Source organism: Procambarus clarkii, chromosome 10 (genome assembly GCF_040958095.1).
Source record: "Procambarus clarkii isolate CNS0578487 chromosome 10, FALCON_Pclarkii_2.0, whole genome shotgun sequence".
NCBI classification, from domain to species: domain Eukaryota; kingdom Metazoa; phylum Arthropoda; class Malacostraca; order Decapoda; family Cambaridae; genus Procambarus; species Procambarus clarkii.
The window spans coordinates 16,243,977-16,258,891 of record NC_091159.1 but is presented as its reverse complement, the minus strand read 5'-3'; the positions used below and the strand labels follow the sequence as shown (position 1 = coordinate 16,258,891).

The window sequence follows — 14,915 nt, the reverse complement described above, 5'->3', positions numbered from 1 at the left end:
GTACTCGCCTATTTGTACTCACCTATTTGTGCCTGCAGGATCGAGCATTGACTCTTGGAACCCGCCTTTCTAGCCATTGGTTGTTTACAGCAATGACTCCAGTCCCATTTCCCTATCATATCTAGTTTTAAAATTATGAATAAAGTTTGCTGTCACAACCTGTTCCTTAAGTGCATTCCATTTTTCCACTACTCTCACGCTAAAAGATAACTTCCTAACATCTCTGTGCCTCATCTGAGTTTCCGGCTTCCACCCATGTCCCCTCGTTCTGTTACTATTACATGTGAACATTTCATCTATTTCCACTTTGTCAATTCTCCTGAGTATTTTATACGTTCCTATCATAAACCCCCTCTCCTTCTTTTTTCTAGTGTCGTAAGGCTCAGTTCCTTCAGGCGCTCTTCATATCCCATCCCTCGTAACTCTGGAACAAGCCTCGTCGCAAACTTCTGAACCTTTTCCAGTTTCCTTATATGTTTCTTCAGGTGAGGACTCCATGATGGCGCGGCATACTCTAAGACTGGTCTCACGTAGGCAGTGTAAAGCGCCCTAAAAGCCTTCAGTGTGTGTGTATGTATGTAAGTGTGTGTACTCACCTAATTGTACTCACCTAATTGTGCTTGCGGGGGTTGAGCTCTGGCTCTTTGGTCCCGCCTCTCAACCGTCAATCAACTGGTGTACAGATTCCTGAGCCTATTGGGCTCTATCATATCTACATTTGAAACTGTGAATGGAGTCAGCCTCCACCACATCACTTCCTAATGCATTCCATTTGCTAACTACTCTGACACTGAAAAAGTTCTTTCTAACGTCTCTGTGGCTCATTTGGGTACTCAGCTTCCACCTGTGTCCCCTTGTTCGCGTCCCACCAGTGTTGAAAAGTTCATCCTTGTTTACCCGGTCGATTCCCCTGAGGATTTTGTAGGTTGTGATCATGTCCCCCCTTACTCTTCTGTCTTCCAGTGTCGTGAGGTGCATTTCCCGCAGCCTTTCCTCATAACTCATGCCTCTTAGTTCTGGGACTAGTCTAGTAGCATACCTTTGGACTTTTTCCAGCTTCGTCTTGTGCTTGACAAGGTACGGGCTCCATGCTGGGGCCGCATACTCCAGGATTGGTCTTACATATGTGGTGTACAAGATTCTGAATGATTCCTTACACAGGTTCCTGAACGCCGTTCTGATGTTAGCCAGCCTCGCATATGCCGCAGACGTTATTCTCTTTATGTGGGCTTCAGGAGACAGGTTTGGTGTGATATCAACTCCTAGATCTTTCTCTCTGTCTGTTTCATTACTCTCTGTCTGTGTCTGTTTCATTACTCTCTGTCTGTGTGTGTGTGTGTGTGTGTGTGTGTGTGTGTGTGTGTGTGTGTGTGTGTGTGTGTGTGTACTCACCTATTTGTACTCACCTATTTGTGCTTGCGGGGGTTGAGCTTTGGCTCTATGGTCCCGCCTCTCAACTGTCAATCAACTGGTGTACAGATTCCTGAGCCTACTGGGCTCTATCATATCTACATTTAAAACTGTGTATGGAGTCTGCCTCCACCACATCACTGCCTAATGCATTCCATCCGTTAACTACTCTGACACTGTGTTACGAACCCGGATCCAGCGTCCGAGCAAGGAGCGGTAACAACTACGCCATCTGTGGGTCAGCTCCCGAAACCCCCACCAAACGGACGACGACACCTAGTGAGGACAGCGTGTACTGGCCTCGAGGACCAGTTTCCAGTCTGGTTCAGCGCTCAACACCGCCGCTCCTGACCTCTGGTGAGGTGGTGCTCCGACGACAGCGCCATCTATGGACTGGATACGTCAGGTGTTAGTATCTGAGCCTGTGAGTGTGGTGTATTAGTGTCCCAGTTACTGATGACGTGTCTGCTTACAGAGCCGACCTGGGACCACTGTGTTGAAGGTGGAGTCAGTCTACCCGAGGCAGCCAGTCTCCATACTGTGAAGTTTGCTGCAGCTGTTGTGACGTCGTCCCCCCGGAAGAACACTGTGGTGTGTTAAGCCTGCCAGTGGAGTGGCAGTGAAAGGATTTACCCGGGACCGACGGTTGGAGACGATAATCCACTGGGGTATTGAGGACAGGAGGGTGATTGGTGATATCACACGAGACTCCTGTCTAGGGCGTACCCCTTTTATCGTTCGTGGAGTGGCCGTACCAGCCTTGGTGGCTCAGTACCTGCCAGCAGACCTGCTGGACGTGTGGTTGACGGCCTCCACGACGGTGCCCCCAGTGGACCTGTGTTTTGGCTGACCTGTGGCCAGGGTAGGCTCGGCATTCTTAGAGGACACGTAGTGAGGCCACGAAGAAAGCACCGAGAGTTATGGCACCAGAGTCTTCAGCAGAAGACTAGATTGTGCATGATCCCCTTTGTAAAGTGTTAATACCCCTCCCCCTTGTGTACGTTTTAATTCTATATATTTAAATGGTGATGGTGAACATTATAATATTAAGTTCTTAACTTTCTTTCCCTACTCCCTTTTAAGTTACTTGCGTCACGGATCTCATCCCTTGATAGCCACTACTGGCTTGGGAACGGATACATATATCTTCCTCTAACAACATCAGAGTGAGAACCCCGTTGCGTCCCGAGAGGGCCGTAACACACTGAAAAAGTTCCTTCTAACGTCTCTGTGGCTCATGTGGGTACTCAGTTTCCACCTGTGTCCCCTTGTTCGCGTCCCACCAGTGTTGAATAGTTTATCCTTTGTTTACCCGGTCGATTCCTCTGAGGATTTTGTAGGTTGTGATCATGTCTCCCCTTACTCTTCTGTCTTCCAGTGTCGTGAGGTGCATTTCACGCAGCCTTTCCTCGTAACTTATGCCTCTTAGTTCTAGGACTAGTCTAGTGGCATGCCTCTGAACTTTTTCCAGCTTCGTCTTGTACTTGATAAGGTAAGGGCTCCATGCTGGGGCCGCATACACCCCCCCTCCTGTGTGAGTGTGTATGCGGCCAGCTTCCATCTGTGTCCCCTTGTTCGTGTTCCGCCCGTGCTAAAGAGTCCACCCTATCAATTCTCCAGAGAATTTAGTTGATGGTTATCATGTCTTCCCTTAATCTTCTGTTTTCCAGGAACGTGAGGTTCAGCTCCCTTAGCCTTTCCTCGTAGCTCATACCTCTCAGTTCCGGGACGAGTCTTATGGCATACCTCCGAATCTTCTCTAACGTTATCTTGTCTTTAACTAGATACGGACTCCAGGCTGGAGCTGCATACTCCAGGAGTGGTCTTACATAAGTGGTATACAAGGTCCTGAACGATTCCTTACTCAAGTTTATAAAGACAGTTCTTATGTTGGCCAGTCTAGCATATGCCGCTGATGATATCCTTTTGATTTGGGTCTCTGGGGGACAGGTTCGGTGTGATATCAATCCCCAGATCTTTCTCTCTATTTGACTCTTGCAGGATTTCACCTCCCAGATGGTACCATGTGTTCAGCCTCCTGCTCTCTTCGCCTAATTTCAATACCTTACACTTAACTCCCAGGTACCTATTTATTGCTAGGTAACAGGGGCATAGGATGAAAGAAACTCTACCTATCGTTTCTCGCCGGCTCCCGGGATCGAACCCGGGATCACAGGATCACGTGAGCAGTGATCGGCCACCGGCTCCAGTTTGTGTGTGTGTGTGTGTGTGTGTGTGTGTGTGTGTGTGTGTGTGTGTGTGTGTGTGTGTGTGTGTGTGTGTGTGTGTGTGTGTGTGTGTGTGTGTGTACTCGCCTATTTGTACTCACCTATTTGTGCCTGCAGGATCGAGCATTGACTCTTGGAACCCGCCTTTCTAGCCATTGGTTGTTTACAGCAATGACTCCAGTCCCATTTCCCTATCATATCTAGTTTTAAAATTATGAATAAAGTTTGCTGTCACAACCTGTTCCTTAAGTGCATTCCATTTTTCCACTACTCTCACGCTAAAAGATAACTTCCTAACATCTCTGTGCCTCATCTGAGTTTCCGGCTTCCACCCATGTCCCCTCGTTCTGTTACTATTACATGTGAACATTTCATCTATTTCCACTTTGTCAATTCTCCTGAGTATTTTATACGTTCCTATCATAAACCCCCTCTCCTTCTTTTTTCTAGTGTCGTAAGGCTCAGTTCCTTCAGGCGCTCTTCATATCCCATCCCTCGTAACTCTGGAACAAGCCTCGTCGCAAACTTCTGAACCTTTTCCAGTTTCCTTATATGTTTCTTCAGGTGAGGACTCCATGATGGCGCGGCATACTCTAAGACTGGTCTCACGTAGGCAGTGTAAAGCGCCCTAAAAGCCTTCAGTGTGTGTGTATGTATGTAAGTGTGTGTACTCACCTAATTGTACTCACCTAATTGTGCTTGCGGGGGTTGAGCTCTGGCTCTTTGGTCCCGCCTCTCAACCGTCAATCAACTGGTGTACAGATTCCTGAGCCTATTGGGCTCTATCATATCTACATTTGAAACTGTGAATGGAGTCAGCCTCCACCACATCACTTCCTAATGCATTCCATTTGCTAACTACTCTGACACTGAAAAAGTTCTTTCTAACGTCTCTGTGGCTCATTTGGGTACTCAGCTTCCACCTGTGTCCCCTTGTTCGCGTCCCACCAGTGTTGAAAAGTTCATCCTTGTTTACCCGGTCGATTCCCCTGAGGATTTTGTAGGTTGTGATCATGTCCCCCCTTACTCTTCTGTCTTCCAGTGTCGTGAGGTGCATTTCCCGCAGCCTTTCCTCATAACTCATGCCTCTTAGTTCTGGGACTAGTCTAGTAGCATACCTTTGGACTTTTTCCAGCTTCGTCTTGTGCTTGACAAGGTACGGGCTCCATGCTGGGGCCGCATACTCCAGGATTGGTCTTACATATGTGGTGTACAAGATTCTGAATGATTCCTTACACAGGTTCCTGAACGCCGTTCTGATGTTAGCCAGCCTCGCATATGCCGCAGACGTTATTCTCTTTATGTGGGCTTCAGGAGACAGGTTTGGTGTGATATCAACTCCTAGATCTTTCTCTCTGTCTGTTTCATTACTCTCTGTCTGTGTCTGTTTCATTACTCTCTGTCTGTGTGTGTGTGTGTGTGTGTGTGTGTGTGTGTGTGTGTGTGTGTGTGTGTGTGTGTGTACTCACCTATTTGTACTCACCTATTTGTGCTTGCGGGGGTTGAGCTTTGGCTCTATGGTCCCGCCTCTCAACTGTCAATCAACTGGTGTACAGATTCCTGAGCCTACTGGGCTCTATCATATCTACATTTAAAACTGTGTATGGAGTCTGCCTCCACCACATCACTGCCTAATGCATTCCATCCGTTAACTACTCTGACACTGTGTTACGAACCCGGATCCAGCGTCCGAGCAAGGAGCGGTAACAACTACGCCATCTGTGGGTCAGCTCCCGAAACCCCCACCAAACGGACGACGACACCTAGTGAGGACAGCGTGTACTGGCCTCGAGGACCAGTTTCCAGTCTGGTTCAGCGCTCAACACCGCCGCTCCTGACCTCTGGTGAGGTGGTGCTCCGACGACAGCGCCATCTATGGACTGGATACGTCAGGTGTTAGTATCTGAGCCTGTGAGTGTGGTGTATTAGTGTCCCAGTTACTGATGACGTGTCTGCTTACAGAGCCGACCTGGGACCACTGTGTTGAAGGTGGAGTCAGTCTACCCGAGGCAGCCAGTCTCCATACTGTGAAGTTTGCTGCAGCTGTTGTGACGTCGTCCCCCCGGAAGAACACTGTGGTGTGTTAAGCCTGCCAGTGGAGTGGCAGTGAAAGGATTTACCCGGGACCGACGGTTGGAGACGATAATCCACTGGGGTATTGAGGACAGGAGGGTGATTGGTGATATCACACGAGACTCCTGTCTAGGGCGTACCCCTTTTATCGTTCGTGGAGTGGCCGTACCAGCCTTGGTGGCTCAGTACCTGCCAGCAGACCTGCTGGACGTGTGGTTGACGGCCTCCACGACGGTGCCCCCAGTGGACCTGTGTTTTGGCTGACCTGTGGCCAGGGTAGGCTCGGCATTCTTAGAGGACACGTAGTGAGGCCACGAAGAAAGCACCGAGAGTTATGGCACCAGAGTCTTCAGCAGAAGACTAGATTGTGCATGATCCCCTTTGTAAAGTGTTAATACCCCTCCCCCTTGTGTACGTTTTAATTCTATATATTTAAATGGTGATGGTGAACATTATAATATTAAGTTCTTAACTTTCTTTCCCTACTCCCTTTTAAGTTACTTGCGTCACGGATCTCATCCCTTGATAGCCACTACTGGCTTGGGAACGGATACATATATCTTCCTCTAACAACATCAGAGTGAGAACCCCGTTGCGTCCCGAGAGGGCCGTAACACACTGAAAAAGTTCCTTCTAACGTCTCTGTGGCTCATGTGGGTACTCAGTTTCCACCTGTGTCCCCTTGTTCGCGTCCCACCAGTGTTGAATAGTTTATCCTTTGTTTACCCGGTCGATTCCTATGAGGATTTTGTAGGTTGTGATCATGTCTCCCCTTACTCTTCTGTCTTCCAGTGTCGTAAGATGCATTTCCCGCAGCCTTTCCTCGTAACTCATGCCTCTTAGTTCTGGGACTAGTCTAGTGGCATACCTTTGGACTTTTTCCAGCTTCGTCTTGTGCTTGACAAGGTACGGGCTCCATGCTGGGGCCGCATACTCCAGGATTGGTCTTACATATGTGGTGTACAAGATTCTGAATGATTCCTTACACAGGTTCCTGAACGCTGTTCTGATGTTAGCCAGCCTCGCATATGCCGCAGACGTTATTCTTTTTATGTGGGCTTCAGGAGACAGGCTTGGTGTGATATCAACTCCTAGATCTTTCTCTCTGTTCGTTTCATTAAGTACTTCATCTCCTATTCTGTATCCTGTATCTGGCCTCCTATTTCCACTGCCTATTTTCATTACTTTGCATTTACTCGGGTTGAACTTCAACAGCCATTTGTTGGACCATTCACTCAGTCTGTCTAGGTCATCTTGTAGTGTGTGTGTGTGTGTGTGTGTGTGTGTGTGCGTGTGTGTGTGTGTGTGTATGTGTGTGTGTGTGTGTGTGTGTGTGTGTGTGTGTGTGTGTGTGCGCGTAAGTGTGTGTTTATTTCCTAATTACTATTTATGCCTATAGAATCAAGCTTTTATCTATTGAACCCCGCCTTTCTAACCAATATCTTTTCACTATTATATTTACTATATATATATTTATCTCTAACACACTCACAGGTATATATTTACTGCTAAGCGATCAGGGACATCAAGTGAAATAAAATCTCTGCCCCATTTGTTTCTGCCTCGACCGGGAATCGAACTGGGGCCCTCAGGAACACGACCGCAGAGCACTGTCCACTTGGCTGCATGTGTGTGTGTGTGAGTGTGCGATTTTTGCTTAGCTCTGTCTTCCCCTTTTCTCACTGGAAAAGTTCCTCTGGATACCGAGCCTATAATCGTCTTATTAACAGAGTTACTTTCAGTTCTCTCGTACTCATTCTCTCTCTCTCTCTCTCTCTCTCTCTCTCTCTCTCTCTCTCTCTGTCTCTCTCTCTCTCTCTCTCTCTCTCTCTCTCTCCTCCCCCTTCTCCAACCCCCCAGACGCCCACGCTCTTCTCCAACAATTACCGCAATTAACAAACTGATCGTCGATAACTCAAGGTAAGGCCTTGACCTTTATGGTAAGGGAAGGGAGGGAGGGAGGGAGGGAGGGAGGGAGGGAGGGTAATTGATGTGAAGGAGGAGAGTGAGGGAGAAGGCGAAGGGTGGCGAGCTGCTGGAAGTAGTGTTTTGTTGGTAGTGTGGAGTAGAGGAAGGGTGTGGAGTAGAGGAAGGGTGGGGAGTAGAGGAAGGGTGTGGAGTAGAGGAAGGGTGGGGAGTACAGGAAGGGTGGGGAGTAGAGGAAGGGTGTGGAGTAGAGGAAGGGTGTGGAGTAGAGGAAGGGTGGGGAGTACAGGAAGGGTGGGGAGTACAGGAAGGGTGGGGAGTAGAGGAAGGGTGGGGAGTAGAGGAAGGGTGGGGAGTAGAGGAAGGGTGGGGAGTAGAGGAAGGGTGGGGAGTAGAGGAAGGGTGGGGAGTAGAGGAAGGGTGTGGAGTAGAGGAAGGGTGTGGAGTAGAGGAAGGGTGGGGAGTAGAGGAAGGGTGGGGAGTAGAGGAAGGGTGGGGAGTACAGGAAGGGTGGGGAGTACAGGAAGGGTGGGGAGTAGAGGAAGGGTGGGGAGTAGAGGAAGGGTGGGGAGTAGAGGAAGGGTGGGGAGTAGAGGAAGGGTGGGGAGTAGAGGAAGGGTGTGGAGTAGAGGAAGGGTGTGGAGTAGAGGAAGGGTGTGGAGTAGAGGAAGGGTGGGGAGTAGAGGAAGGGTGGGGAGTACAGGAAGGGTGGGGAGTAGAGGAAGGGTGGGGAGTAGAGGAAGGGTGGGGAGTAGAGGAAGGGTGGGGAGTAGAGGAAGGGTGGGGAGTAGAGGAAGGGTGGGGAGTAGAGGAAGGGTGGGGAGTAGAGGAAGGGTGGGGAGTAGAGGAAGGGTGGGGAGTAGAGGAAGTGTGTGGAGTAGAGGAAGGGTGGGGAGTAGAGGAAGGGTGGGGAGTAGAGGAAGGGTGGGGAGTAGAGGAAGGGTGGGGAGTAGAGGAAGGGTGGGGAGTAGAGGAAGGGTGGGGAGTAGAGGAAGGGTGGGGAGTAGAGGAAGGGTGTGGAGTAGAGGAAGGGTGGGGAGTAGAGGAAGGGTGTGGAGTAGATGAAGGGTGTGGAGTAGAGGAAGGGTGTGGAGTAGAGGAAGGGTGGGGAGCAGAGGAAGGGTGGGGAGTAGAGGAAGGGTGTGGAGTAGAGGAAAGTGTGGAGTAGAGGAAGGGTGGGGAGTAGAGGAAGGGTGTGGAGTAGAGGAAGGGTGTGGAGTAGAGGAAGGGTGGGGAGTAGAGGAAGGGTGGGGAGTAGAGGAAGGGTGGGGAGTAGAGGAAGGGTGTGGAGTAGAGGAAGGGTGTGGAGTAGAGGAAGGGTGTGGAGTAGAGGAAGGGTGTGGAGTAGAGGAAGGGTGTGGAGTAGAGGAAGGGTGTGGAGTAGAGGAAGGGTGTGGAGTAGAGGAAGGGTGTGGAGTAGAGGAAGGGTGGGGAGTAGAGGAAGGGTGGGGAGTAGAGGAAGGGTGGGGAGTAGAGGAAGGGTGTGGAGTAGAGGAAGGGTGGGGAGTAGAGGAAGGGTGGGGAGTAGAGGAAGGGTGGGGAGTAGAGGAAGGGTGTGGAGTAGAGGAAGGGTGTGGAGTAGAGGAAGGGTGGGGAGTAGAGGAAGGGTGTGGAGTAGAGGAAGGGTGTGGAGTAGAGGAAGGGTGTGGAGTAGAGGAAGGGTGTGGAGTAGAGGAAGGGTGGGGAGTAGAGGAAGGGTGTGGAGTAGAGGAAGGGTGTGGAGTAGAGGAAGGGTGGGGAGTAGAGGAAGGGTGTGGAGTAGAGGAAGGGTGTGGAGTAGAGGAAGGGTGGGGAGTAGAGGAAGGGTGTGGAGTAGAGGAAGGGTGTGGAGTAGAGGAAGGGTGGGGAGTAGAGGAAGGGTGGGGAGTAGAGGAAGGGTGTGGAGTAGAGGAAGGGTGGGGAGTAGAGGAAGGGTGGGGAGTAGAGGAAGGGTGTGGAGTAGAGGAAGGGTGTGGAGTAGAGGAAGGGTGGGGAGTAGAGGAAGGGTGGGGAGTAGAGGAAGGGTGTGGAGTAGAGGAAGGTTGTGGAGTAAAGGAAGGGTGGAGAGTAGAAGGTGGAGGGAATTAGAAGGCTAATTGAGAGACTGGGTGATTAAGGAAGGGAATGAATATATTGCAGTCAAGCAATGAAGATGCGTAAGATAATGCTGAGACATGTTGACAGCCTGTCAGGTGGCGGTCATACAAGATCGTTGACAGCCTGTCAGGTGGCGGTCATACAAGATCGTTGACAGCCTGTCACGTGGTTGTCATACAAGATCGTTGACAGCCTGTCACGTGGTTGTCATACAAGATCGTTGACAGCCTGTCACGTGGTTGTCATACATGATCGTTGACAGCCTGTCACGTGGTTGTCATACAAGATCGTTGACAGCCTGTCACGTGGTTGTCATACAAGATCGTTGACAACCTGTCACGTGGTTGTCATACAAGATCGTTGACAGCCTGTCACGTGGTTGTCATACATGATCGTTGACAGCCTGTCACGTGGTTGTCATACAAGATCGTTGACAGCCTGTCACGTGGTTGTCATACAAGATCGTTGACAGCCTGTCACGTGGTTGTCATACAAGATCGTTGACAGCCTGTCACGTGGTTGTCATACAGGATCGTTGACAGCCTGTCACGTGGTGGATGCACAGGGTCTGTGATGAACATGAAGTAAATATTATATAGTTATAAATATACTCGCAAGAGAAGGGATTATCAGGGGAATGCGCGAAGCCATTACGACAATATAGCCCTGGGAAGGGGTCTGGATAAGGATTTGGGATGGGACGGGGGGGAAGGAATGGTGCCCCAACCACTTGGACGGTCGGGGATTGAACACGGACCTGCATGAAGCGAGACCGTCGCTCTACCGTCCAGCCCAAATGGTTGAAATATACACATGTATTTTATCTATATGAAGCAAACGTAATTTTTTTCAGATTAATTTCATTCTCTGTTTTTTACATATGTTTACATATGTTTACATATGTTTACATATGTTTACATATGTTTACTTACGTTCGGTCCTCGAACGTCAAGCAGGAGGTGAACATCTTACCCTGCTGCTCCAGTTATTTTGTTCTTTGTTCACATGTCTGTTATGTTCCTCTCCTGTATCGGATGAGGTCGTCCGCATTTTCTGTACAAGGTGTGAGTGTACACAGTGTGTGATCACTCTCAGCTTGAGTCCAGTGTGTGTTACAGTGTGTGATCACTCTCAGCTTGAGTACAGTGTGTGTTACAGTGTGTGATCACTCTCAGCTTGAGTACAGTGTGTGTTACAGTGTGTGATCAATCTCAGCTTGAGTACAGTGTGTGTTACAGTGTGTGATCAATCTCAGCTTGAGTACAGTGTGTGTTACAGTGTGTGATCACTCTCAGCTTGAGTACAGTGTGTGTTACAGTGTGTGATCACTCTCAGCTTGAGTACAGTGTGTGTTACAGTGTGTGATCACTCTCAGCTTGAGTACAGTGTGTGTTACAGTGTGTGATCACTCTCAGCTTGAGTACAGTGTGTGTTACAGTGTGTGATCACTCTCAGCTTGAGTACAGTGTGTGTTACAGTGTGTGATCACTCTCAGCTTGAGTACAGTGTGTGTTACAGTGTGTGATCACTCTCAGCTTTTATTAATAAAGTTACTACCACAAAGTGGTGAACGTGAGGCGTTACTCACAGACCCTGAAGACAATCTGGTGAGTATCTTGGTTATCTTGAGATGATTTCGGAGCTTAGCATCCCCGCGACCCGGTCCTCGACTAGGCCTCCTTTTTTTTTAAACAGCCCCAGGAAGCAGCCCGTAGCAGCTGTCTATCTCCCAGGTACCTATTTACTGCTAGGTGAAGAGGAGTATCAGGGTAAAAGAAATTCTGCCAAAATTGTTTTCGCCTCCGCCGGGGATCGAACCCGGAACCTCAGGACTACGAATCTGAAGCGCTGTCCACTCAGCTGTCAAGCCCTCAGTAACAGACAATTCTTGTTACCTTTTCTCACTTCTTTCCTGTTATAATTCACATTTCTCATTATTCAACTTCTCTCATTTTTCTTTATTTTCCCACTTTATCATCATCTTTCCTCTTGTATCACCGTTCTCCTTCCTACTCATTTCATCCATGTCTATATATGGATATATATATGAACCATTCTCAATCGACTTGAGAATGGTCCAGGACGGACCGAAACGTCGTCGTCCCTTCACCTTCTAGTGTGTGGTTTTCTCTCCATTTCCTCTCTACCCACACCACTATGTCCCTTCCTCTCTCCCTCACTCCTCCTGCCCCTTCCTTCTCAACTCCCGCCTGTCCACCTGGAGACATAGTCATTATAAGATGCTCTAATGAGGACCTTAGAAGTTGCCACGAGTGCTTCTTCTTTCGGGTCTTAAGCCAAAATAAGTTTCCTGAAAGTTAAAATACGACGATGATACGACTCTGACTTACCGATGAACACGGTAAAGCTGGAGCTCTTTGATGATGTGGAGATGAGGAGAGTATGAGTGATCTGGTGAGTGTGAGTACTCGCTCGAGAGTGATCTGGTGAGTGTGAGTACTCGCTCGAGAGTGATCTGGTGAGTGTGAGCACTCGCTCGAGAGTGATCTGGTGAGTGTGAGTACTCGCTCGAGAGTGATCTGGTGAGTGTGAGCACTCGCTCGAGAGTGATCTGGTGAGTGTGAGTACTCGCTCGAGAGTGATCTGGTGAGTGTGAGTACTCGCTCGAGAGTGATCTGGTGAGTGTGAGCACTCGCTCGAGAGTGATCTGGTGAGTGTGAGTACTCGCTCGAGAGTGATCTGGTGAGTGTGAGCACTCGCTCGAGAGTGATCTGGTGAGTGTGAGTACTCGCTCGAGAGTGATCTGGTGAGTGTGAGTACTCGCTCGAGAGTGATCTGGTGAGTGTGAGCACTCGCTCGAGAGTGATCTGGTGAGTGTGAGTACTCGCTCGAGAGTGATCTGGTGAGTGTGAGCACTCGCTCGAGAGTGATCTGGTGAGTGTGAGTACTCGCTCGAGAGTGATCTGGGGAGTGTGAGTACTCGCTCGAGAGTGATCTGGTGAGTGTGAGTACTCGCTCGAGAGTGATCTGGTGAGTGTGAGTACTCGCTCGAGAGTGGTCTGGTGAGTGAGAGTACTCGCTCGAGAGTGATCTGGTGAGTGTGAGCACTCGCTCGAGAGTGATCTGGTGAGTGTGAGTACTCGCTCGAGAGTGATCTGGTGAGTGTGAGTACTCGCTCGAGATTGATAGGTTGACAGAATGTGCAGGCAGGTGTGCTTGGTTGACAGAATGTGCAGGCAGGTGTGACTGGTTGACAGAATGTGCAGGCAGGTGTGACTGGTTGACAGAATGTGCAGGCAGGTGTGACTGGTTGACAGAATGTGCAGGCAGGTGTGACTGGTTGACAGAATGTGCAGGCAGGTGTGACTGGTTGACAGAATGTGCAGGCAGGTGTGATTGATTGACAGAATGTGCAGGCAGCTGTGATTGGTTGACAGAATGTGCAGGCAGGTGTGACTGGTTGACAGAATGTGCAGGCAGGTGTGACTGGTTGACAGAATGCGCAGGCAGGTGTGCTTGGTTGACAGAATGTGCAGGCAGGTGTGACTGGTTGACAGAATGTGCAGGCAGGTGTGACTGGTTGACAGAATGTGCAGGCAGGTGTGCTTGGTTGACAGAATGTGCAGGCAGGTGTGATTGATTGACAGAATGCGCAGGCAGGTGTGATTGGTTGACAGAATGTGCAGGCAGGTGTGATTGGTTGACAGAATGTGTATTCAGGTCTGTGATTGGTTGATAGAGAAGAAGCGCTGCAAGAGTGTTGCGTGATTGGTTAACGAGATCGCGATCATAAAGAGAAGAAGGAAATAGGAGAGAGAAAGAGAGAGAGAGAGAGAGAGAGAGAGAGAGAGAGAGAGAGAGAGAGAGAGAGAGAGAGAGAGAGAGAGAGAGAGAGAGAGAGAGAGAGAGAGAGAGATTTTGTCGGGGACAGACAGCCTGTGTATGTGCATACGTTAGGCTGGTATCAAAGTCTATCTTGGTATCTATCTATCAAAGCTATCTATATATAATTCCAAAGATTGAAAAACTGGCCCTTCCCGGATGCATCTCGACAAGGGTTCTCAAACTCCCAGGTACCAATTTACTGCTAGGTGAACAGAAACGTGCCCAATCATTTCTGTCCCGCTCGAGATTCGAACCTGAGATTCGAGACCGTAAGTCGAGAACGAACCCAAGTATTATACCAAGACCATAACTGCTTAGCACTGTTCCTAAACTCTCCGAGCTCTATAACGTGGTGCGTTACTCTGTGTTCTCAGAGAATATAACGTGAAAAATCAAGAATTCACTGTTGTGAATTCCCTTAGGCGTCTTGTCGCTAATGCAGCTGCGAAATTGTTGGGTCTGGAAGCCAGCAACATGCAGAACAGCGGCTCGGGTCTGGGATTCCCTAGAGCTGTACAGTGACAGCTTATATGCCTACTTCATCCCAGCCAGATGAGATCCATGATCCCGTAACCTTCAGGAGTTATAACATTTACTGTGATATACATTTTTTTCTACCAAACTTGCATATTCTAGCAAGAGTCTTTCAGAGGAATCGCTAATCCAACGTAGATTACCTTGGTGTTAAGACCCAGGGGGCCAGATTCACGAAGCAGTTACCCAAGCACTTACGAGCTTGTACATCTTTTGTCAATTTTTAGCGACTTTGTTTACAATTATTAAACAGTTAATGAGCTCCGAAGCACCAGGAGGCTGTTTATAACAACAACAACAGTTGATTGGGAAGTTTTCATGTTTGTAAATTGTTTAATAAATGTAACCAAAGCCGTCAGAGATTGTGGGAAAGATGTACACGTTCGTAAGTGCTTGCGTAACTGCTTCGTGAATCTGGCCCCTGGTACGCTCTTCAGAATGGTGAAGCGATTGATGGAGGAAGGAGTGTAGAGAATTAGAATGATACAATGATACAATGATTTATTTTGTGCGTTGGTTGCATTTTTAGGACGTCCTCCATCATGTAATGTTTGACCGACAGGTTGATTCGGGTCTATATCACAAATGCTGAGACGAACTCAAATAGCAGATAGTTCTTAAAAACCCTCAGAAGGCCCAATTGCTTAATTTATAACGAGGCGAGAATAACTTGTGTGAAGAAAGGAAACTTAGTAGAGAAACTTGATTCTTAGATGCGCATTCATCCTGAAGTAGCTGATTATGACGGGGAATTATAAGGCGAGGACGAGACAGAGAACAGCGGAGAGACGAGGCAGTGAAGGCAACATTGTATTCTCAAGG

General features: G+C 48.9%; 1 protein-coding gene across 1 annotated transcript in view; it reads right to left on the bottom strand.

Annotated features, from left to right (window-relative positions):
• LOC138363182 (uncharacterized) overlaps nt 1-10,680 on the bottom strand; it is a 127,255-nt gene extending 116,575 nt beyond the window's left edge. The window contains exons 1-2 of the mRNA XM_069322175.1: nt 10,646-10,680; nt 8,751-9,720 (exon numbers count right to left, since the gene is read on the bottom strand). Of these exons, the coding sequence (XP_069178276.1) occupies nt 8,751-9,720; nt 10,646-10,680 (1,005 nt within the window). The remainder of the gene's footprint in view (nt 1-8,750; nt 9,721-10,645) is intronic.
• Nucleotides 10,681-14,915: the final 4,235 nt, after the last annotated feature.